Source organism: Talpa occidentalis, unplaced genomic scaffold (assembly GCF_014898055.3).
Source record: "Talpa occidentalis isolate TD23 unplaced genomic scaffold, MPIMG_talOcc4v2.1 talOcc4.3, whole genome shotgun sequence".
NCBI lineage: Eukaryota > Metazoa > Chordata > Mammalia > Eulipotyphla > Talpidae > Talpa > Talpa occidentalis.
Window position 1 is genome coordinate 42540311 of NW_023603184.1, and position 25106 is coordinate 42565416.

At 50.6% G+C, this 25106-nt stretch overlaps 2 protein-coding genes across 2 annotated transcripts in view; one reads left to right on the top strand and one right to left on the bottom strand.

The window, feature by feature from the left end:
* USP35 (ubiquitin specific peptidase 35) overlaps positions 1-9497 on the top strand; it is a 41624-nt gene extending 32127 nt beyond the window's left edge. The window contains exons 10-11 of the mRNA XM_037523041.2: positions 258-1518; positions 2184-9497. Coding sequence (XP_037378938.1) covers positions 258-1518; positions 2184-2348 — 1426 coding nt within the window. The 3' untranslated portion in view covers positions 2349-9497. The remainder of the gene's footprint in view (positions 1-257; positions 1519-2183) is intronic.
* The window catches only part of GAB2 (GRB2 associated binding protein 2), a 170374-nt gene continuing 146580 nt past the window's right edge, over positions 1313-25106 (bottom strand). Inside the window, exons 4-10 of the mRNA XM_037523042.2 lie at positions 14552-15144; positions 13350-13444; positions 12034-12298; positions 10569-10659; positions 10188-10293; positions 8713-8838; positions 1313-7971 (exon numbers count right to left, since the gene is read on the bottom strand). Of these exons, the coding sequence (XP_037378939.2) occupies positions 7828-7971; positions 8713-8838; positions 10188-10293; positions 10569-10659; positions 12034-12298; positions 13350-13444; positions 14552-15144 (1420 nt within the window). The 3' untranslated portion in view covers positions 1313-7827. The remainder of the gene's footprint in view (positions 7972-8712; positions 8839-10187; positions 10294-10568; positions 10660-12033; positions 12299-13349; positions 13445-14551; positions 15145-25106) is intronic.

A 25106-nucleotide genomic window follows, 5' to 3' on the forward strand; every position in this document is an offset into this window, starting at 1 on the left:
AGCGTGTGCACGGGCACCCAGTGCTGCGCCTGCCGGTGGCTCCGGGGCTCGTGGCCATGGGTGCACATGGCTTGTCTCTGTGGAGTGAGTTTGTGGGCCTGTGTGCAGGTGGCGGGGTAGCACGTGTGCCTGCGAGTGAGCGTGTCCCTGTGGTAGGTAAAGATGCTTCTGGCCAGCTGGGCAGCGTAGACGCGTGAGCCGGGCCAGTCCCTGGCAGTGGATCTTGTGTCTATGAGTACCCTGTGCTCCCGCCGCAGGCTGCACGAGGAGGAGAAGACCGGGACCAGGATCTGCCAAAAGCTCAAGCAGTCCCGCTCGCCCTCCCCGCCCGAGGAGCCCCCGCGCCCCACGTCGACCTCGGTGGAGAAGATGTTTGGGGGCAAGATAGTGACCCGGATCTGCTGTCTGCGCTGCCTCAACGTCTCCTCCCGGGAGGAGGACTTCACGGACCTCTCCCTCGCCTTTCCCCCGCCCGAGCGCTGCCGTCGGCGCCGCCTGGGCTCCGTGATGCTCCCTCCCGAGGACGTGGGCAGCCCAGACCCCCGGGCCCAGGCCCCAGGCAGGGCGGGTCCCCAGCGCCAGAGAAAACACTGCATCGCGGTGGACACCCCGCCCCCCGTGCTGGACATTGACCGCCCGGACGCCCAGGCGCCCGGGGCGGGGAGCAGCCTGGAGGTGGAGGTGCGCAGCGAGGAGGGCGCACGGGGGGCGCGCGCGGAGGAAGGCACGCAGGGCGAGGAGCCGTGGCCCCAGGAGGAACCCCAGGAGCCCCAGGAGAAGGGGCTGGCGGAGGAGAAGGCGGCCGAGGGCAGGAAGCGCGTGGAGGACGAAGAGGCCCCTCCGGGCCCAGGGCCCCGCAGGGCGGCCGCCCCCGCCGCCGGGGAGCCGCCGAGCGCCCCCGAGGCCTCGCGCTCCGTCCTGGACCTGGTCAACTACTTCCTGTCCCCCGAGCGGCTGACCGCCGAGAACCGCTACTACTGCGAGCCGTGCGCGTCGCTGCAGGACGCCGAGAAGGCGGTGGAGCTGAGCCGCGGGCCGCGCTACCTCATCCTCACGCTGCTCCGCTTCGCCTTCGACCTGCGCACCATGCGGCGCCGCAAGATCCTGGACGACGTGGCCATCCCGCTGCTGCTGCGCCTGCCGCTGGCCGGGGGCCGGGGCCAGGCCTACGACCTGTGCAGCGTGGTGGTGCACTCGGGCGTGTCCTCCGAGAGCGGCCACTACTACTGCTACGCGCGCGAGGGCGCCGCCCGCCCCGCCGCGGCCGCCGACAGGCCGGAGCCCGAGCACCAGTGGTACCTGTTCAACGACACCCGCGTGTCCTTCTCCTCCTTCGAGTCTGTCAGCAACGTCACCTCCTTCTTCCCCAAGGACACGGCCTACGTGCTCTTCTACAGGCAGCGGCCCAAGGAGGGGGCCGAGGGGGCCGAGCCAGGCTCTCCCAGAGTCCGGGCAGAGCCCACCCTCCACAAAGACCTGATGGAAGCCATCTCCAAGGACAACATCCTTTACCTGCAGGTGAGCAGCCCCGGGGGGACCTTTGACCTGGGCGGGGGCACCCCGCACCACCACTGACTTAGATAGCGGCTGCTGGCGTCCCTGGGTCTTCCTGCGCAGCCATTCCTCCGCTGCTTTTCGCGGGAGTGCGTCAGTGGCCCGGACAGACACGGGGTGACTGCAGTAGTAACAGTGCAGGGTGCTCCCTCAGGCTGTGCAGGTGCAGGCGGGGCCAGCGGAGAGGGGTGTGAGGCCAGTTTCAGCTCAGCAGGAACAGCTTTCTGGCAGGCAGGGACTGAGCCCAGCGTCCTGAGAGCAGTGAGCTGGGCAGCATCCACAGGCCGTGGAAAAGGTCTCTGTGTAGCGTGGTGGGACCCTCAAAGTCCATGGACCTCCTCCTTCCTCGTGCCAGGACTAGCCTTGTTGGTCGGTCCCAATCTAGTACGAGTAAGTTCACGTCTCCAAAGGGCTGGGAGTTTTTATTGGGAGGAGAAGGACCTCTTTGGACCCTAGATCTACACTCACCCTCCTTCTGAGCTGGGATGCCCTTTGCTGGGGCAGGAGCTGTGGCTTCTCTGTGCCTGGACTGAGGAGAAACTGAAGTGCGGTGCCGTGGGGAGGCAGGGGGACTCCCATTTCATTGCTTGCATTTTAAGTTTCCTCCCCACCCCCCACCCATCTTCCAGGAGCAGGAGAAGGAGGCTCGAAGCAGGGCGGCCTACATCTCTGCACTCCCATCTCCACACTGGGGCAGGGGCTTTGATGAAGACAAGGATGAGGATGAAGGCTCTCCCGGGGGCTGCAACCCTGCAGGTGGTAATGGTGACGACTTCCACAGACTGGTCTTCTGATGGGAGCCCTCCCCAACCTGCTCCCATCTGTGGGGAGGCCTTGACCCCTTCCTTCTGGGAGCTGGGTGGGGGCCAGGCCCCGAGGAGAGGTGCTCTGCTGGCAGGGGTCTGTGGGTCTGGGCTGTGATGGCAGCCCAGTCCTGAAGGCAGGCCCTTCCAAAGGCAAGAAAGGTGGAGAGGGAGCTGCTGGGACAGCAGTCCTCAACCTGACGGGTGCGCGGAGGCTCAGCTATAGAGGTGAGACCTAAGCTCTTTGCACTGGCCTTGGGCCTGGCTCTGGGATTGGCCCCATTAAGATTTTACACCCAAGTGTCCTGGTCAACTTGAAGCAGCTGAGGTGGACACGCGCTGGGCCCTGCCCCCCGCCCCCAGCAGGTTGCCCGCACTGGAGTGTTGATCTGCTTAGGACCCAGGAGGGCTCACGTGCACCGCTCTAGTGTTTTGCCATCAAGTAGCATTTCCTTCCAGCTCCTTTGACAATCCTACTGCTCTATAGCATAAACGGCAGAGCAGGACCCTAGTCCTTGCACAAAGAAGGGGGTGCTGTGTTTCACCTCTGGCTTCCTTGTTTCTCTGAAGGGCTGCAGGGGCAATGTGCGTGGTGCCTTTTGTGGGTACTGCAGCATTTGGCCTGTTGACATGAATGTAGGTGGGAAGCAGCAGGGCACAGGGCAGAGACTCAGACAATCTCGTCTGGTCTGTTTCCCCCACACCAAGCAACAGTGGGAGACCCTCAACCCCGGCCCCTCTCCCCCAGCCTGCCTCAGTGCCTGAGATGCCACCATTTGTACCCCTTTCTGGTTAAGATAGAGGGGCCTTATTTTTCTGCAGATGTTTCTCATGAAGCCATTGTCCATTCTGAGGGAAGCTGCTGGCTCAGCTCCTCAGCGGTGGGTCTTTAGAGCAGCGGCCTGGGGGGAGCAGATACTGACCTCGTCGTGCCCTGACACTGCTGTAGCCCCGTCTAAATGGAGCGTGCCAGGGCCTCACAGGAATAAATATAGTTCTCGGAAGCCTTTAAAGACGTCTTTCTTCCCCGCCTCAGGGGCTGTGATGTCCGGGTCACCCTTGCTTTCTTACTGTGTTTGGGGAATGAGGCGAGGTCCCCTGGCCCCACTGACTTGTGCGCTATACCCTGGGAGGTGACAGCACCTTGCATTCAGGTGCCCTGTGAATAAGGTGGGGGCCTGACTAGTGCTGGGACAGAAGCAGCTGCAGGTGCTGGCAGAAGGAAGCAGAGCATTCCTGAGAAGCAAGGGAACCATCCCTCTCTGGAAGGGCAGGCACCTAGGTGAGTCCCCTGTACAGCATCCCATTGGGCAGGCCCAGTCCATCAGGAGGGGTTGGAACCCCAATATCTGGAGACTGTTCAGACCTCCTAAAGCCCTGGGTTTCCCAGAAATGGCTATAGCCGGTACCATATTCCTTCTGCTTTCCCTCCAAGAACCTGGGGGCTGTGGCCTCTCTGGGGCTAGGCCTAGGTGGTGCCCCGTGTTTGGGTTCAGCATCAACCTTCGCACCGGGCCAATCCCCATTGGGGAACAGAGGTGGTGGGAAGGCAGAGCCCCGCCTGTAGGTGAAGGAGCTGACAGCCTCCCCTGAGGGCAGGCTGGTAGCGGCCTAATCCAAACCCACCTCTGTACTTCCAGTCCAGCGCCTGCTAAGAAAGATGAATTGGCAGATGTTGCTGCAGTTTCCATTTTATACATCAGAAATACAGACTCTGAGGTAAGGAGGATTCATTCTTGTTCCCGGCCAAGAAAATTACCTGATTCTTTTCTGTTACAATGAAGGTGGAACAGGCTGGCAGCCCAACCTTCCTGGGCTTGTGAGAGAAACTAGTGTGAGCAGATTTCTTTAGAAGTGGAAGCCTGCACAAGGGCACCCCCGTGCTGGCGCGAGTGGGCGTGTCCGTCTTCCGCAGACAAGGCAGACTCAGCAGCCCTCGCTGGTTGCTTCTAATGGACTTTATTGTTGTCCTGCTCCAACACCACAGTAAACAGGGCCCCGCGAGCGCCAGGCCTGCGCCGTGTGTCACCACAGCAGAAAACAGGACCCACCTAAACACGCCCCCACCCCGCCCCAGACCTACGCACAGGATAAATAGGTGTTACAAATCTTGTTTTAAAGAAAACAGAAAACAGAATAAATTAATAACTTAAGTGATTAGGCACCAACAGTGATTTGAAAAAATTAAATGTCAATTTTAAATGGCAACAGGGAAAGAGCCCAAGGCTGGGCTTCTCCTAGCCCATTTTCTCGTCCCAACAAATAGTGACAGTGACAGCTCCGTATGAAATGATTCTAAAGTTTCAAGACGCATTTAGCCAACACACAAGAACACATACACCACCGAATACCGCGTGACAGCCTCAAGCTCCAGCGGGCCCCTAGAGGCAGCCCGCTATGGCCCCAGGCCCCAAAGAACTCGAGAATCCCAGCACAGCAGCCCCTTAGGAGGGGCTCTAGAGCTCAGGTGGCCGGCCTTGCGCCCCCACTTTGCGGATGAAGGCCCAGAGCGGGAAGGGTGTGAGCGTCTCCCTCCTGCCCTGAATTCCTTTTCCAGACCCCTGGGGGGTGTGGGGGGGTGCTAGCTGGCCATGGCTTGGGCTGAGGCCTCAGCCTCAGGGTAAAGGGCAGACTGGAGTTGAGCTCATGCTCCAGTCACTTCAGAATGGTTGTGCTTCGGTGCTGGGAGTGGGGGCACAGCTGAGAGGTTTCAAATGTAGAAGTTACCGAAATCAGCCTAGGGAGGGGACTGGGTTAATGGGCTAAGGCTCTGGTCCCTGGCGGTCCAGACCTTTGAGAGAAAAGTCAGAGCAGAGGGCGTTCCCCCAGAGCCCCGCTAACCACCCATCTCGGAGGCCGCCCTCTTCTCCCACTGTTCCTGTTCTAGTTGAACTCTAGCGCCGCCAGTGGATAAGGACAGCTGCTGCTCTGGCGCGTCCCCAGATAGGATGAGGCCTTGTTTGAGTTATGCTGGCTGAGAATGATCTCCGTTCTGATGTGTCAGTCCTTGCCAGGGCGACAGGCGTGGTGGACTCTGACCCGCGGATAGACCAAAGGTTTTTACACTGGTCCAGCAGGTGTGTACCGGCTCTCTGGTGATTGGGGCTTGTGAGCACCTCTGCTTTTGACAGGCCAAGTTCCTCCTCTCCGATGCTTCCTTTTGCTTGTCTATCTCAGGAGCTCCATCACGGCACACTCAGGAAACACAGGCACACAGGGAGGCCACTGGGGCTGGGAACTGAGGGTATGGACACCTGGCCCTCCTGTAGGCTGCCGGGGGTACAGGTATGACACCCCATTAAAAGCTCTGCCATATGTGGCCCTGCCATATGGGACACAGGGCTGGGCAGAATGAACCAGCAAGCCTTGCCCAGCACCTACCACCGTCCTTACACCCGTGGAGACAGGTGCATGGCGCCATAGCTTCCAAGTGGCCGGACCCATCCTCTCTAAGATTAGTTATTCTCAAAACACAAGTCTTTCCAAGTCACGCCTCCTTCCTCCACTCCAAGGCCTGTCTCAGGGCCTTTTCCTAGAAACTGTCACTGATCTTCACCCCTCTCTACTCTGCTGTCCATCACCAATGTTTTGTCTTCGTCTTCTCACTGACTGTGACCTCAAGTACAGGGACAAAGTCTGATTCATTCCAGTGTCTGTAGTGCCTAGCCCAGAGCCCAGCTACAGTGGCCATTAGTTGGTGGGGGCTGGAAACTAATACTAGGAGAAGGGCAATTATTGAGAAAGGAGGTCCTCCCAGATGGGACGTCCCCGAGAATGGTCCGGCTGCGTGTGCACGTGCTCACGGGAGCTGCAAGGTACGCAACAGCCATTCCCATAAACATGGTAGAGGCTGTTTTGTGGAGGAGGAAGGTCCGTTCACCCCCGGGTAGGATGAGACACCAGGTCAGCCCAGTTGCCTTTGAAATCCTTGAATTTGGTCAAGAAACTTTCAGCATAGAAGATTCAGATCCCCTAGGCAGGGCATCAAGTTGTGGTATAAATTGATGCCCCATCTCCTGCCTCTGGGTGCTCATCTAATAGCCTTTCAAGCTATGGGAGGAGGGGTCTGGCCTCCCTGTAGACAGATTTAAGTCCACTGTGGCACCTGGAATGTGGGGGAGCAACAGAAGGCCCAGCACCAGGCCACACTCGCACCTGTCCAGGGCCCTGGCATAAGCAGCCGGCCATTCCCCACGTGTCCTCCTCCTTGTACTGCTTGCTTCACCCAGTGTCCATCTGTCCTGGGAGCTGCCCTCATCACGCCACCCTCCTGACGTAACCTAATACTCCTTCACTTTCTGTTCCACCTGCACTTGGCACTGCCTGGGGACCCCATCAGGTCCTCTGGACCTATCTCCCCTCCCTGCATCAGTGTCTCGCACCACCCAGCCTGCAGAAACTCACGTGCTGCACAATCCCTCCTGTAGTGTCCTGTGCCTCTGCCCAGCTTGTTCCTGTACCAGGGCTGCCCCTCAGTCCCTGTATCACCTCTGTGCTCCCTGCACCCAACTCCATTTCTCACCCTGCACTGCTTCCCACACCTCCACCAGCCTCCCTCCCTGTGCTTACACACACACACACACACACACACACACACACACACACACACACACGTGTGGCAGGCTGCCGTGCCCAGCACGGCCCAAGCCTCCAGCCAGGTGCTCTCAGTGGGTGGGGACTTGGAAGAGGAGCACATTCCATCCTGGTACAGAGTGGGCCTATAGCCCACCCCCATCTCCTGGGCGCCAAGCCCTGCTCCTTATTCTTGGTTGCCCAGCCTCAGTTTCCCCTTTTGTCCGCAGCCTTCTACCTCCCCCACACAACAGCTGCCCTGCCTGCTGCTTGGGCTGAGAGCAGGGGGTCACTGCAGGTACAACTGCTGTCTGCCTCTGGGGATCTACTGCCATTTACCCTCAAGACCACCTCTAACCTTTTATCTTCTGGCAGCCTTGCCCCTTCCTTGCCAAGACAGATAGGGATGAAGAAGTTCACGTCTACTTTGGTCTGCTGGTCCTTGGCGCCCTGGGTCAGCAAGATGACTTGGCTGGAGGAGAGGTAGCCCAGTCGCTGAAGGGAAGGAGGCTGAGGGCTGTGACCGAATGTGAGGTTGGAATCTGGCTCAGAGCCCCACCGCCTCCCTCCAAACATCTGGTAGAGATTCAGGTCTAAAGGGCAGGAAGAGGCTGAAGGATGTTTTTTGGCAATAGCTCTAACTAAGGTGGGTCAAGGCTTAGCCATGACTAATAAAACCAAAGGTGGGTCGAGTGGGGAGAGGAAGTGCCTCAATCAGGCCCTTACCTCCCAGGGGAAGGGTTCAGGGTCCCTGATGTCAAGTGCTTTGAAGGCCAGAGTGGCAAAGTAGAGAGGAGGAGGCTGGAGGAGGTGATGGGGACGAGAGAGGGGTTTGGGGTGGAGGCAGCTCCAGAAACACTGCCTCCTGGCCCCTCTCCAGGCGCGGCAAGCCCCCGAGTCACAGCTTGGCGCCCTTGGAAGGCTCCGAGGACTGTCGCACATCTGTCCACTCCTGCATGGTGTTCTGCAGGGCCTGGGTCTTCTCCTTGTCCACTTGAACGTAGTCTACCTTCTCGTCGGAAGTGACGGATGACGTGGATGGCTAGGGGACAGGGTATGTGAGCTGTCAGTAAGGTGGGGAGCAGGTGGGCTGTGCCTGCCAGTTGACTAGCTGCAGGAGCCCGTCTTCTTTCTCTGAAAGTGGTCTTAAAGCCTGACCCCCAAATTGCACCATCCCTCCTGTTTAAGGCAATAGCCCCTGCCAGGCCGCCTGATTTCTCAGCTCTTTGGAAGTCCCAGGGCCTTCCTTGGCCTGGTGGAAGGATCCAGGCCTTCAGCTCTGTTCTCACCACCAGCCTGTGCCACTCATCTGGGGGAAGGAATTTTCTGGGCACAACACAGCACCAGCCATAGGACGTCGTGTGTGTTCCTTGAGGAGCCGCCCTCCATCAGGGAGCTCCTGGCCTGGGCAGCTAAGCATGCTTCCTACCAAGGCTTTCGTAGGCCCAGAAATCCCCTCTACGGGACCCCGTATCAGACAGCGAGTTCTCAGGACCAGGGCACGGGATTCCTGGATCTAGCCCTGATTCACTCAGTGACCTTGAGCAGATCAGCTGTCTTGGTGTGTAGTCACTGGCTCCTGTGTGCAACAGGGGGAGGGACTAGCTGAAGCGCTTTGCGATTGCGGGTGCCCTGAGAGAAGGAACGGGGTGCTCCGACTGACGCGCAGTGGACTCCTAAGAGGCCGAGTACTGCTGATTAGTGTTGAAGGCACCCTCACCTGCAGGATCCCACCCCAGGACTCCGAGAACCCTCATACCCTCACCCCACCCACCCCAGGCACCTTGCGGTGGGGGCTGGGGGAACTCGGCTGGAAGTCCAAGGCCAGATAATCCACGTTGCCAGTGCTCTTCTTCGGGGCTGGGCTGTTCGTGCCACTGGGGATGGGAGATGCAGACACTGGGTTTTGCTGTCGGAGAAGGAAAAGCCAGTCAGTCAGTTTAGGAAACAGACTCACCCACCATGAGAAAAACACACTGCTGGAAGGAAGCGCTGTTCGCTGACTGAGTCGCGCACTATGCTAGGACTTTCCATGTTCTCATCCAACCCTCGCAACAATCCTGTGATGTATTATGTGTCTTTTTAAAAACAAAGGGCGGTGAAGGGCGGTGATCGCCTGTGGTTGTACAGCTGGTGAGCAGGGATGGGAACCAGGTGCTTTCTGACTCCCAAACCTGTGCTGCTCCTCCCTACCGTCTCGCTTCCCTTCGAAGGCATCAGGCCCCATCCCAGCCAGCCTCCCAGACAAACCCAGCCTCTGCTTCCCGGCCTTTAAGATGCGAAGGCATTTCCAGCATGCGCGGGGCCTTGGCCGCCTCCTGCTGCACCAGGTCTGTCTCTGTGGAGCCCACCACGGTCCCCGGGGGGCCGCCGCACCCAGGCCGCTTGTTCCCGTGTGCCTGAGGGGTCCTGTCGCTACTTTGCACAAAGCCCCAGTTCCTCCAGCAGCTCTGCCAGCGACCCGCTCTAGGGTCCTGGCCCCACTCAGGTACCAAGACTACCTTGTCGAGAGTTTTCTGAAATCTTACTCTAAATGAGAAAGGCGGGGGACCGACTTTGTTTTTTTTTTTTTTTGGCTAATTCATGGTTCATTCTTTATGCGGCAACTACCAGGCGCTGAGTGCACCTGTTTTCTTTTCAATGAAAATCTCAGAGGAGACTCACCGTGTGCTGCCTGTGCTTACGCTGCTGCTATGGCCTTTACCACAGTGAGTCATCCGCGAGTGTTTCCCATCGCGGAGCACATACTCAGCGCTTACGCTCAAGTATTCGCTCGGGGCTTGGGAACAACAGTTTAAGGAAACAGAAAAGATCTTCCACTTTGAAAACATTTTAACAGAATAGGAGGAGGTTAACTCTGAAGGGTGCTTTTGTCACCAGTGATGACTCTGAAACGCCTGCCTAGTGCCTTGGTCTGCCCACAGGGGAAGTTCCGGCTTCCCAAGATCGCATCACCCCCGCCCACACCCACCATCATTCTCTTCATCTGCACCTCACTGCCCTCCTGTCCCCAGCTTGGCATGGCTGCCGTCCTGCAGGTGCATGCCCTCCAGCACCGCCTCCCCGGGGCATGGACCCTGCCAGTGAGGCAGGTCTTCTCTGCCCCTTAGGACCAAGTCCTCATCCTTGCCTCGGATGACCCCTGAATGCTCCACACACGCGTGCTCAAGAAGGATTTGCAGCAGTGAATTAAATCCCCAGCGCTGGGGCAGCCCTGAATCAGCGTGGACTCGCCGAGCCGGGGTCCGGGGGGCTCACCATAGGGACGTAATTCTCCTCGCTGTCTCCCGAGTCCGTGCTGGTGATGCTCTGGGTGGAGATGGGGCGGCAGTACTGGGAGGAGGAGCTGGAGTTGAAGCTGTGGCTGTTGTGGAGAGAAGACGGTCAATCCCGGGGACGCTCTCAGCCTCTCGCTGGCCCTGACCCGCACACGCCATTATCAGACCACGATCTGGTCCACAGCAGGTATACTGTCCCCCTGACAGACGAGGGAACCAGGTTCCCAGCAGCACCAGAGCTGGCCCTCGCTGCTGTCAGCATTAGCAGCGGGACTCGGCGTCCCTGGCTCCACTGCCTGGTGACCTTTGCCCTCACAGCCCAGATGGCCTGTTCCCCCCACTTCCACCGAGTGACACTCACATGGCCCTTGACCAGGACTTAGTGACAGGTGACTTGAAGGGGAGCTCATCAATGACGGTGTTGTTTCTCAGGTCGAGTGGTGTCGGCTTTGCTGGATCAGAACAGAGTTGATAATCAGCCGGTGAGGAGAAAGCACACACACTCCCCGCGCTGCACGCAGCGTACAAGCATGTCCTTACATGTCGTCGCCCCCAGCTTCACACAGGGACACTGAGGCTCATAAGGTTAAACAATCTTTGCTCAGGTTGCCAGGCCTTGAGGTCAAGCCTTCAGACTCCAAATTACACATTCTTTGCACAGCCGCTATGGCCACGAGAGATGGCATCTGAGGTGGAGTTGGGCACTGCGTGTCCGCTGCTGCTCACGGACCCAGCTCTGGGACCCACTGGGGAGGAAGGTGCCATCAGGAGGTGGCCAAGCCAGAGCTAGAACCTGAACGTCAGCCCTTTCTCCCTGGCCTCGATGCGGAGGGCACAGAGCCAATGTCCCTGACCACTGCTCAGCAGTGTCCATGTCCCGGATGCTTAAACTGGGGAGGGGAAATTGCTGTCCCCATTTTAAGAAAACCTAAATTAAAAATTAAAAATACGTAATTTTTTATAAATTAAAATTAAAAATTAAAAAAAATTTGAGTAGGGCCTCCCTGGTGGCACAGCAGGTTGAGCGCAGCCCTGTGAAGCTGTCCGCAGCCTCTGCAGCGCGGGTTCGATTCCCGGCCAGCCAGGGAGATTCCCACATGACACGGCAAACCTCTCCTGCCGCCCGCTGCTCCCCTCAGCAGTGCATTTAGGTCCTTCTGCCTGTTCTGCTCCCCGCTGTCTCTGGTGAATTCTCTCACACTCCCGTGCCTCTGACCTGTACCCCAGTTCTTGTATGAATAAATAGATCTTTAAAAAAAATTGAATGTAACTCTTAATGTAAATATTAAGAATAAAGACTGTTGTCCCAAGTCACACACCAAGGAAGTGCTGGACAAGGATTCTAACCTACATCTACTTGGTTTGAAAGCTAAAGTCTTTTTATTACATTCGAGCGTCTTTTTCAATATACCACTTTGTCAGCTCTCCCCAGCCGGCCCCAGATCTAACACTAATCCCTCATCCTCGAGTGTGTTTTATACACTACAAGGCACTTTTGAATATACTATCTATGACCCTCATTGCCTTTGGGAGGTAAGTATACCTCCCATTTCACAGGTGAAGAAACAAGATTCAGAGACATGGCGTGATCTGTCTGCCGTTACAGGTTGGCAGGCGGCAGTGCTGGAACCGGAATCTGTCCCCTCAGACTGCTCCAGCGGCCAGCTCCCAGGGTGCCAGACCACTGGGCTGAATTTGGAGTGTGGGTGTGTTTTCGGTGGCTTAGGTACCCCTTCCTTGCAAGAAGTGTACAGGATTCACCTCAACTCTAAATGCATGCAGTTAGTCCCTGGTCACTGTCTACGATGGGACGGGGAAGGTCTCACCTTTCCGGTCGGGTTTGAGGTTGCGGTTGACAGGGGGTGGCTGGATCTCACTTGCTCGACTGGGGCCTCGGTGCAAAGGAAGGGCCATAGAGGGGTAGCCAAGTGGGTCGAAGTGGTGGGGCCCGGGGCTCATGGGGATGTAGACACTCTGGGAAGGATCAGCTGCCCGCTCCATAGCCAGCAGCGTGGAGGAACCTGGGTTCATGGGCACGTAGTTGTCTTCAGAGTTGGTGCTGTCTGATCGGCCCACAGCTGCTTTCCCTGGCTAGGTGGAAGAGTAAAAGAAACACCAGTCACCGGCAGGAACAAACAAAGGGGGTGAAGATCTGTATACACAGCGGGTAAAATCTGACTGAGTCACTGCCCTGGAAAGTCAGAAGGTAGGTCCTGGGAACCAAAGAAGAAAGCGGAGTGGGAGACAGGAGGAAATCAGATCTGTGGGTCCCTTCTAGCTTCCAAGATCCCTTGGGAGCCACTTATAATTCGTGATAAATCTTTAATATAAAATATCCTGGTGGCTGGGCCCATAAGCTTCTCGGGATGCCTGAGCGAAGGCAGAGGGTATCACAGGCCATGGATTCATGGGTTTGGCTCAGGACCCAGTCTCCCTTTCAAGTTCAAACCTACCATCTCAGGCCCTGAGAAGCAGAAAGAACATATGAGAAGCCTTGGCCTCGGCAGGTGAGGCCTGGGGCCAGTTGTGTTTTCCCAGCCCAGCTTTCAGTGTGAGCACCAAGCTGTGGTCAGGGAAGACACAGGGTTGTGTGGTGCAGCAACCCTGGCAATCCAGCTCGCCTTCGATGCCCGCCCTGTCTGTGCGGACATGCAACAAGCTGCTTCTGCCTTGGTCATCTAACTTTCAGCCTCTCCAGTGGGCCTGCCACCTTGGAGAACTGTGGTTAGTCCCTCCAGAGGCAGCCTGGGATTCTGCTCTCAAGCCATAATTCTGCACCCAAGAGCCGCCTCCAAGCACCTCCTGCCCCAGGGTCTCGCACTGCAGGGTGGCACCTGCTTCCACTGGAGACCTCATGGGTAAGGATGCTGCCTGAGATCCACCAGCTCAGAGCCTGCACCCTCCTGCTTAACCACAGGGTGGGGAGCCCTGTGCCCTAGTGTGTGTAAGTATGCCCATCTCTTCCAGACCAGGGTACCTGTATCCTGCTTTTCCAAAACTCAACCCAGGGGTCTGGACTGGGACAAGAAGTGAGGCAGGGTCCTAAGAGGGAGACACCATCACTCTTTTGGGGTAAACTATTAGTTCTTTGTGACCTTTAACCCTGAGCTGGCCTGAGGACCCGTGGATAAACCCCACTCACCAGGAAAGAGCTGATTCCGTCACTCATGGACTCGGCAGACCGGCCTGCGCTCTCTCCACTACGCTGGGGGTACTCGTAGGTCTCACAGGAAGAAGCTGCAATGGAGAAAGGAACATTCATATGCACGCACAGTGAGTCACGTGCTGACACCTCTCCATGCCTCACCAATGCCGCGCAGGGTCTTACTGATACTCCAGAAGATACTACTCTCAACTCCAAACTGTGTCCTCAGTTAAGAAACTGTGTCCAGCATCTACAGAGTCCCTCCTTGACTCCTGCCCCCTCACCCCGTACCAATACAGATACTAAGGAAAGAGTGATGTGGTTTTATTTCCTAACTAGATGTGAGTTCTCTGAAGGGCAGGATCAGGCTTTATACATGTCTCTCATCTCAGTCCCAAAGCACAGGATGACCCATCTCATAGCTGATGGACTTACAGACTGTAAAGAGTACTGTCCGGACCTCCCTTCCAGCCCCAGCTCTGCCACTTTGCCACCCGGATAGTCTCCGAGCCACCATGGGCCTCATGGGAAATGAAAACAAGGAGGCGCTCCGTGGGCACTACATGGTTTCAGCAGCAGGGTGGATCGGGACAGGCTTCACGAGAGCAAAGCAAGATGCAAAATGAAAGGAGCTAATATTTTACTTTTTCAACAAACAGATTCTATGCAGAGTGGGAATACTCTCAGTAGAAAACAAGTGACAACAGAATTTAAATGACTCAGATGGACGTCTGGACTTGAACCAAAGAGATGCAAGTGTGGTTTAGAAATTATTTTGAAGATGCAATGTTGTAATCTGTAGTTCACATGGGCGTGGCTCCAGTTGGAGCTGGCCCTCTACATTTATTCTTTAAATCTTTGGTTTGATTGATAGCTGAATGAAATGGTATGATTTGGGCTTCTAAGCCCTACAATTTGTTATGCTGTGGTTAAGCAGAATGTTCTATCTCCCTTACTACAATTTAGCAACTTCTCTGAGGTAGGGTCAGCTACACGCCTGCCACTGTGGCTGTTGGCTCAGCCATTAGTGCTGGAGGACCAGCTACTAAGGGTTCTGGGCAGAAGATGCCTAAACCCTGTCAGTGACCTGGGTGGGCCTTAAGTCTCCCTCAGTCATGGATGACTGAAGATTAGCAAATTACTGAGACCCCCTGGTGACCTCCCCCTCCCCACAGATCTCCGCTAGGGCTCATTCTGACCTCGGTGAAGCCGGCTGTTGTCCATCGCAGGGAGGGTATTGCGCCTGGGGATGGTGGCAGCAGCAGAGACGGATCTGCTGCTTTCACTGATTGGAGGTCTCTGCTGAGGGCTGCCCCATCGAGGCGTCTCTACCTGGCTGGGCTTGGGGGGTCGTGGTGGAGGTGCCATGGCGGAGTCCCCAGGAGTGGCCACTGCCATGGCGTTGTGGTTCTTGTCCAGCGTCACTGTCCTGGGGAACTGGTAGGCTGAGAGGGGGGTGCCTGGGACATCCAGATTGTCGACCAGGAGGTCTCCGAACTCTCTGCACAGGGTGTTGCTGGGCGTCTTGAAGGTGTACACGTCCTCGTTATCCGTCTCGGAGCCTGTGAGGCTGCCCTTGGTGTGGCCGTGGGCGGCCAGGCTCCGGGGGAGGTCGTAGGTACTGTCTCTGAATTCTGCATTGTGCCGGCTCGGCTTGGGAAGGCTGTAGAAGCCGTGGACCTGCCCACTGACTCCGTTGACACAGTGTCCGTTGCCTTGGGCGAGCTTCTGCACGGCGGTGTCGCTCCTCATCAGAAATGAGGCCCTGGTGCCCTGAGAGAAGCTGGCACTCCTGGAGAGAGAAAGCGGAGAAGGACAGGGGGCTTAGAGGAAGTCGGGCCTGACCACCAGGGGTGGCGTCGGCTGGGCCCGGCCCCACGCGGCTGGCTCCTGCGGAACAAACAGGCTGAGGGGGCAGAGGCCTGAGGGTTATCTCAGTTTGCCAGCTGCCTGCCCTTGGGGAAGACTCTTTCTTCCTGAGCTTCACCTTACCCGTCTGCAAAAATGGAGATTAAAGACATAGTTCGAAGGTTGTTTAGAAAGGAGACTACACTTCTAAGAATTTTATCGTGTAGATTTAAGTTTGAATCCATCTGTGATTTTTTTTTATATATGACACAAGGAAGAAGTTCAACTTAAATTTCTTCTTGACCGAGAGCCAGTTTTGTTAATGTCATTTATTAAGGAAACTACTTCTCCCAATGAGTTGAAATGCCAGCTTTGTAGGCTATTAAATTCTCACTTACATGGAGATCTATCAGTAGAATTTCTCTTATTTCCCATTGAGTTATTTGCCTGCTCTTAAACCAGCAGCACACCTACAGATTACAATGGCTTTGTAAAAGTTTAGCATCTGGTAAAGCAAGTCCTTACGTCACTATTGCTCACTTTGGCTCTCTTAAAACACTTTTTAAACTTCTTAATCTCCAGATGAGTGTATAGAGTACGATGTGCAATTGTGAACTGAATTCAAATTGGAATTGGATTTTGGCTTATAATTTGCGGAACATGAACATTTTGGGGTTTTCAAATGTTTCCACTCAAGCATGTAGTCATTGTTCCATTTATTCAGATCTTGCTTCATGATCTTTATTGAGATATTTAAAGTTCTTCAATATGACTGCAGAATTGAGGTTACTGGAGGGAGGGAGGATGGGGTTGGGGACAAAGGTGGGCGGCAGCCCAGTACCATCGTCCCCATCTGTGGTCACAGACTAGATGGCTGCATGGTGGGGGCGGGGTGGAAACGCACATCTGACAGGATTGGTGAACCTGGTCCCCTAAATCCTACGCTGTTGTAAACCAGTGTTACCTCAGTAAAGGAAAAGAAAATGAATCAGTTAAAAAAAAAAAAAGGTTAAGACGGTAAACTTTATGTTCTGTATATTTTACCCTAATAAACAAGCCCCCTTCGTTAAAAGAGTTGTCCATTCTGCTCTTGACTCTTTTCATATTTGCTTTTAAGCATGTCATTGTTTCGTTTCTATTTTGAGTGATTTTCCATTACTGAATGCTGAAAGCCGTATTTTTGAAGACCATGAATACTGTTTGCTACTAATAAACCATAGAAACTTAAAAAAAATAAATTCTCGTCTATCCGCCACACAGATGTTCAACGTTCGTGTTTATCTCTCCCTCTTCCCTCAAATGGCTGCGATTAGCAGGGGCCGCTCTCTCTCCTCCCCCGACAGTTACCGCCAAACCACTTATTAGCTGCTTCAGGTGCCACCGAATAACACACTCCATACAAAGGCTGTGAGACAGTGGAAAGAATTTTTAAGTTGGTATCAGAAAATAAGAAGCAAATCATTTTATCTGAGCCTGTTTCCCTGCTGTTAAATAAATCGGGTAATGGAAGTCGATGTCAAAAGGTTATAAACGATTTAAACATAAGTTATAGCTTTATTTTCTACTATGCACCATGGTTGTTGAGAGGCATTTAGAGGGGGGAGTATCTTGTTCCAGAAGTCTACAAATCCATAGGAAATACATTTTTCTATGTGGGAACTCTATTCAGGATAGTTCTGATTTTTTTAAAGATGTAAGTGTTTGGGAAATAAGGCAAGACTGCGTGGTAAGAAGATCTCAGAGCGGGAGGATTGTGTCAGGTGCCGGCACCGCCTCTGGTTTGCCCCGTGAGCTTCACCAGGCTGCCCTGTCTAAGGCGTGACCTAGTGGTCTCAATGGTTATGGGCCCAAAAGGTTCTGAAGCTCTCTCCAAAAGCCCTTGTCTTTAAAGTGTGGTTTTCAAACTGGATTCTGTGTAGGTGTCAGGGGAAACTGGAGGGTAAGGTTCTGAGCAAGCAGGGATCCAGACCTGCTTTTCATCTCTTACATGATGATTCTCTTAGGATTTCATTTTGGGGAAAAGAATAATATTCATTATTTCTAGACCAATCCTTTATGACAACGATTCTTAGCCCTTTTCAGGCTACAAGCTTCTTCAACAATCTGATAAAATGTTCTTGGAACTTCTGAGTAGAAAAAGGAAATAAATCTCATATATATGCAAACCTTCATGTGCATAGGAGGTGAGAGGGATGGGGGAGGGGTGTTGACCTTTAGAGACCAACCCATGAACCTTCTACCTCATACATCTCTCAGCTCATGGGGAGCTTGTTGTTACAGATGTGGCCAGCAGATGGTGGTAGAAAATAGGGCCCAGCAATTTATCAAGAAGGGAAACAGGTGTCTAGACCAGGTTCTCTCTTATGTGAACGTGTATCCCTTTTAGTCCTGAACCTTCGGTGGCCCTTCTCTCTAGACTTTCATGTTTCTGTTTGTCCCCTTGTCCTATCCCATTCCACACACATAACCAACCCAGCACCTATGGCCTAGATCACCAAACATCTAGCTTTTATACTGGGGTGCCTGGAGCAGAGGATGGGGACCCAGTCGTAGACATAAAGTGTTAATGTTGCTCGCACCTGTCTTCAGGATTTCCAAGTCTGTTGGAGCCCCCCATTTGGAGTCTTCACTTAACAATTACCGATGTCCAATTTTTGGTCTAGGCCAGGACAATGGATGCAGGGATGCCGCGGCCCTGCGGGGGGGTGGGGGTTGGGGCACAGCACTGGAGAACACATGCATGTTCCTCACCGACAAGTGGGTGAGTGCGAGGCTGCTGAGTTATTCTAACTGTCCTGGGTGGTGGAGGTTCAGAACGTGAGGGGAGGCTTCTTCAAAGGCGTTAGTTCTGAATGAGTCTGGCAGGCAGTCAGGCAAAGGGCGAGAGGAGGAGGATGGCATCCCAGGAGAGGCACAAAGAGGCAGACACAATCTGATATTCAAGGAGCTGCAAGTTGCTGAGGTTGGAGCAAATGCAGCAGAAAGCAGGGCTGACCGTGGAGGGCCAGGTCAGGGCTGCTGAGAACAGGAAGCTCCTGAAGGATCTCAAGGTGGGGTAGGGAGGTGGGGGGTGGGGTGAGGCATTACAGGTAGTATCCTGAAACAAAAACTTGTTGCAACCATATTCAAGAGTGAATATTGTCTCCCCCTCTCCAGTATCTTCTCCCTTGCTCCTTTTCCAGGATCCCTCGTTCGCGCTATGCTCCTCGCAGGCAAGCCTCTCGCCTTGGTTGTGCTTGCTATGTCTGAAAGACAAGCGCCTGCTCCTATCTATCCTTCGAGCTCTGCTCAAAGCACGTCTCTTAAAGTTGTTTCCTACGTCCTCTCCCTCCGAGCACAATCGGTCATCTGCTCAGTTCCGCGCTTGGCGCAGGGAGCAGTTGCTATCAGGGCTCTGCACCGTGGTTACCTGTTTCCTCCACCAGACCCCGCTTTTCTTAAGGAAAGACTCCATCTTGATCATTTTTTCTTCTCAGGATGCAGATTAGTGTTTTTCACATGACAAGGAATGAATGTTTGTTGAAGGACCAAGCACATACATGTATAAATAAGTGAATCAAGAGAAGTATTGGTGCTACATTATTTTCCCTGGGGTCAGCAGATGGACACTTCCCTTTGGAACCCACTTACCTGTGCCCCAAGCTCCGCTCCTGCCATCCTCCTCCCGAGCTCCTGCAACTCCTTACTCAGCCCCGAATATGTCCTCGTAGACTACGTCTCAGCCCTGGACTTGCATTATTTACCTTTCTCCAGAATGCTCCTTTGATGCATCAAAATCTTACACGACTGTGCAAAAGAAGCCTGTTTCGCTCCACAGGGTGTTATAGGACCTCTAATTCTTTTCACTCCACTCACTCCTTCCTTGTGCTCCCACAGCAGTCCGCGCTGCCATTTTAGCACTCACTCTGCCTTGTGTTAAAGTTATTTGAGGCTGTGTCGTGTCACTTCTCTCCGACACTCCCAGAAGGCAGAGGAGCGTCTCCTACCCTGGCACAGCGCCCGGCATGTGGCAGATGATGCTGATACCTGTTAGGGGGGCTGAAGGTCATTCAGAGATCAGGGGAGGAAGGACTCGACAGAGGGAAACACGTTTGCCCAAAGTTAACTGCTCAGATGCTGGGGTCCTCTTCTGGACCCCAGGTCTCTGGACTCCCTGGTTGAAGCCCGTGTTTGCGCCCTTTGGGCAAGAAGCACTGCGGGGGGGGGGGGGGCGGGCCGCGGGGGCGGGTGGGCAGGGATACGGAGCACTCAGAAGTCCTGTGGCCTCTACCACTTTCATGTAAACTTTTACTGAAGCTTATGTCACCCTAATGTCCCGAGCTGCTTTCCTGGGGTGGCTCTCTGAAAGCTTCTCTTCCAGGGCAACAGGCTGCCAGAGGTCTCATGGAATAAGCATGGAATCTGCCAGGCACGTCACACACCATCTCCCTTTTAATGGCCCTAACAGTTGGGAGAGGCAGGCATTATTCTACTGCGCGGGACAAAGGAAATGGCCAGTGGGAGGGCTGGCACAGGCAGATACTTGAAAGCAAGTGTGTAGGGAGTCTGGGAGGAGAGAAAAGTTTGGAGAAAACACTCCCTTGGGCTGCTCTGGCCAGCAGCTCAAGGCCATTCCTTCCCCCTTCGCGGCTCCCAGCTGCTCCAGAGACTGCTAGTGTGGGGGTGTCTCACACCCCACCTCCTGCACGTACTTGGGTCTTATGTCAACCCCTCCGCCTCCCCCTTGTCTTTCAGGAATGGTTTCCTAGTTTATCGAGTGACTTTGCTTTGTCCTTGTTCTTCTGCACATTTCAAATTTTTCTGTGCACCACACTATACCTTGATTCCACTCCTTTCCCCCCACCGGACTCTTAAGTACCTTAATGATGACGGGATCACTTTGATTTTTAATGGCTATGTTCCCACTTAAGGAAGCCTAATAAATGCTTGTAAGTAAATCAACCACCATTTGGAATTCTGTAACTGTCACTGGCAATCTTAAGGGCCATGTGGCCCACGCTCCGGCATCTAACTCCCTCCACGTGGATCCTTCCTGTGAGGCAAGAAAACTCAGAAAATTCTATTTTGTAATCATTAAAAGATGGGGGAATCTTTGTATCTTAAACCCTTCTGGAAGCAATTTTGAGCTCACTTTCTATGGTTACAGAGCAAAGCTGTACATTGTGAAACTAAATGAAAATAAAAGTTGTATGTCCTGCCTCTGGTCAATCAGAGCTGCTGGGCAAGTGAGTCAGAGCTGTAGAAGTGATTAATCACAGGGAAGTTCTCCACTGATATTTCTGCATTTTCATCCACTATTTTTCTGCAGGTGAAATACTGCTGCAGCGTCAATGACGCTTTCATTCTGCATCTCCTCGCTTGAAATTTCACTTCCCGCAACCCTCACCAGAATAATGACTTTATAGGGCGTGTGACTTGCCTCAATGCATCATCTGTTACAGGTTTAACAGCCTCATGGAATCTGGAATGAGGCCTTAAAGACTGAAGGGCAAAAATAAACCCGATGAAAACAAATTTGTCTTAGAAAAAAACCAGGACTTTGTCTTCCTAGTGTCAGTTCAAAACTCCTTTCACTGGCAATAGTTACTCTTCTGAAGAGCTACTCACTCCGGCTAGGTGGAAGAGCTAGAATTTGAGACCTTCACTCATTTTTGCCAGAATACAATTATTCAGTGGCTAGTACCGTAGTAAAAGTAACAAATAATTTTTGGTTTTACCTCTAAGGTACTTAATTTATTGTACCCTTATGTCATGCTCCCTCATAAATGGAAAAAAGAATAGACACAGGTAGGTATGATTAGCCCCAGTAAACTCTATTATACCTTAGTAACCCAGTCATATGTATTTATGTGCACAGCAGGCAGAGATGAATTACTGGTTCTCTCTTCAAAGTCCCTACTCAAAAATAACCCCATGAGATTATTTTAGAGGTCAAGTGAGGTAATTAAGCTAAAAGTATTTCATAAACTGTAAAGAATTATTCCTTTTTGCCAGAGAACCTAGAATATAATGTGACTGTCAGAAACAATGCAAGCTCAAAGCCCCTATGCATACTTGAAAACACTTGGCATGGCTAGTCTTTTTTTTTTTTTTTTTTTAATTTTAGCCATTTCAGTGCAGATGAAGCAAAATCTCACTGAGGTGTTACTTTGCATTTTCCCTGATGATTCAGCATATTTCATGAGCTTACTGGCCATTCCTATATCTTTTTTGTGAAGTGTCTATTCAAATGTTTTGTCCACTGAAAAAAAGTGGGTGGACTCTTTGTATTGTGTTGTGATAGATCTTTATTCTAGAAACAAATCCTTTGTAAGTATATGTGTTTTTTCTCACATTTTCTGAATTGCCATTTTGCTTTTTTAATGGTGTCTTTTAAAGGAAAAAACTTTCAATTTTGATAAACAGAATTTTATCAATTCTTTTCCCTTTATGATTCTTGCTTCTTGTATTCTATATAAAAAATCTTTGCTTACCTGAAAATCACAGAGATGTTTTCTTCTAGACATTTCATAGTATTAGGCTTTGCATTTAGATCTCCTACAAATTTAGTTAGCTTTTGAGTAGTATGATAAGAAGTAAGGATTCTTTTTCTTTTCAAATTCCTATATGGATATGCAACTGATCCAGTATCATGCGTTGCAAAGATTTCATTTCTCTATCAGCACCTTTGTAAACATGCAAACCAGTACAGATGCACATGTGTGTGTACACGTGCAAGTGTGCACACACACACACACACCCCCCTCTGTTTTCAGGGGTATATTTACCCCTTTTTGCATGATAAAAAGTTGAAATTAGGTAGCATAAATCCTCTAACTTTACTGTTGTTCTTTTTAAAATCACTTTAGCTATTCTAGGTTGTTTGTGTTTTCATTTAAGTTTTAGAATTAGCACATCAGTATCTATGGAAAAGCATGCTGGGACTTTTATTAGGATTATGTTGAATTTATAAATAAATTTGGAAAGCATTGCCACCATAGTAATATTGGGTATTCTAATTTATAAACTATAGCATAGCACTCTCTTCATAAACAGGTCTTTAATTTTCCTTAGCAATGTTAGATAGTGATTTCAGGAGGAGGCCCTTGTGCATTTCTTTTGTTAAATTTGTTCCTAAGTAGGCCACGGATTTTTGGGCACCATTATATAATTTCTTAAAAGTTAGCTTTCTAGTTGCTTGCTGCTATTATGTAAAAATTCATTTTTGTATTATAATCTTTTATACTGTGTATTTGCTAAATTCACTTATTTATTCTACTTTTCTAGATTCTTTCAGATATCTTTATATAAACAATCAAGTTACTGGCAAATAGATGGTGTTATATCTTTCTTTCTAATAATTGCTTCTTTTATATCTTTTTGTTCCCTTACTGAACTGGATAGGATTTCTAGTACAACACTGAATACCTTGTAAGTACAATGATGAACACACCAAGGAATACCACAGTCAAACTGCTTCTTGATTTCAAAACATATTACAAAGCTACAGTAATTAAAGTGGTGTGGTACTGGCCTAAAGACAGATATATAAACCAACAGAATAGAATACAGAGCCCAGAAATAAATCCTTGCACATAAGGATGTCAGAAACTATTCAATGGGAAAAGAAGGATCTTTTTAACAAATGGTGATGGAAATTGGATATTCACATGCAAAAAAATGAAGCTGAATCTTTACTCCTGCATCATTTATAAGTTAACACAAAATGGATCTAAAATCTAAACATAGACACTAAAATTATAGAATTCTGAGAAGAAAACATAGGAGGAGTAGCTTCTGGACAGTGGATTTGGCAATGATTTTTTATATATAACATGAAAAGCACAGGCAATAAAAGTAAATCTAGATAAATTGGACTACATCAAAATTGACACTTAGGATTGCTCAGCTCTATTCATAACAATTTTAATTTCATATATAAACCAGTGTTATGCCTCGAGAGGGCCACTGACCAGATAAATATTTGTACATTAGAGTGGATAGTATAAAACCCTACCTATGTCATTCCCCCTTAAATGTAATCTGAGGAAGTCAAGTCAAATGAGTTGTGGTTATTCACATTTGTGATAATAATGCTGTTGCCACCACCTGCTATGCAGTACTTACGTAGCTTACCAACTGCCTGAGAGAAGTTAGAAACCATTAAAACAATAACTAGCATGTTCATAACAAAAAGTCAACACACTGTCCACTATCAACAGGAAGGCATAGTGGGATGATAGAGTGATAGCAGACAGGAGAAGAATAGGAAGTGTCAGAGGGAAATGTGAATAAGAGAATGGTCTTACATCAAAAATCAAGCCCATGCTTCAGTGAAAATGGCAGAAAAATGTTCTGTGCAAAAATCAGAGTCCATTCAAGAATTTTGTCTACACAGTGAAGATTTTAAACAATTATGCTTTATCCCACAAGTAGCATGTATGCGTACATGTAACATTTATCTCCTAAATTTCCACTAAAAGAAAAGAGATAGATTTAAAAAAGATAAATAAAAGTCACATGGCACATAACAGGAAAAAATTAAAACTTTTGTTAATTGTGACACAACCAATAGAATGGAAAGGAGACCTACAGAAAGGGGGAAATATTTGCAAATCATGTATCTGGTAAGGGTTAATATCCAGAATACATAAAGGACAGCCCAACAACAAAGTAATAAAAAATGGCTGAATTGAGATTTCTTCAAAGAAGCTATACAAATAGCCAAAAAATACATAAGAAGATGATGAACATCACTAATCATGGAAATGCAAATAAAATCTACAGTGAGATACTAACTCACACTTATTAAGATGGTTACTATAAAAAATAAAACCAGGAAATAATAAGGGTTGAAAAGAAGCTGGAGAAACTAGAACCCCTGTTCACTGTTGTAAAATGATGTAGTCACCATAGAAAACATTACAGCAGTTACTAAAAAAAAAAATCGGAAACAATTACCAAATAATCTAGCAATTCTACCTCTGCGTATATAACCCCAAATAAGTGAACACAAAGTTGTACAAAGATGAGTATTTGTTCACTCATGTTGATAGCTGCATTATTAATAACAGCCAAAAGGTAGAAATAAGCAAAATGTCTACTGATGGATAAATACAAAATTGTGGTATATACTTTTATATATATACAATGAGATATTATTCAGCCTTAAAAAGGAAAGAGATCCTGATATATTTGATAATATGGATGAGTCATGAGGACATGATGCTAAGTGAAACAAGCTAGTCACAATAAGACAAGTACTGTGTGATTCCACATCTAAGTTACTTAGAGAAGTCAAATTTATATCTAGTGGAAAAGAGGTTTTCAGGGGTTAGTGGTAAGAGGAAATATGGTGTTTAATGGGTGGAAAGTTGAGTTTTGCAAGGCAAAAAGAGTTTTGCGATTGGTTGCATGTGAAAGTACTTCACACTACTGAACTGTGTATTTAAAAGGGGTTAAGATGGTAAATTTTATGCATGTAGTATACCAGTTTTTTTCAAAAAGAGAAAAAAACCAAACCACAGGAAGAAAGATACATTATGTGTAGAAGAATGGTAACAAAAATAACCTCTCATCAGAAACAATGGGGGTCAGAAGATCCTAAAATGGCATCCTTTAAAATTCTAACAAAAAAATAAAGTCATCATTTCAGAATTTTATACCCAACAAAAAAATGTGTAGCTCAAGGTAGGCCTTAGATTTCTGGGGGCTTTATTCCCAGAATTAGGAAATCCCATTTCCAGCTTTCTCCATTCTGGGATATTCCATTCCTTTATACTGTTCAAAACTGAAAGTGAAAGTGGAGTAGATCAAACAGTTATATATTTGGGTAAAAAAAATTATAAATTTGTGAAAGGAAGTATAAGGCATTATTAATTTCAGAACCAGAATCTATAATCAGATGAATATGTATTCTTGCTTACC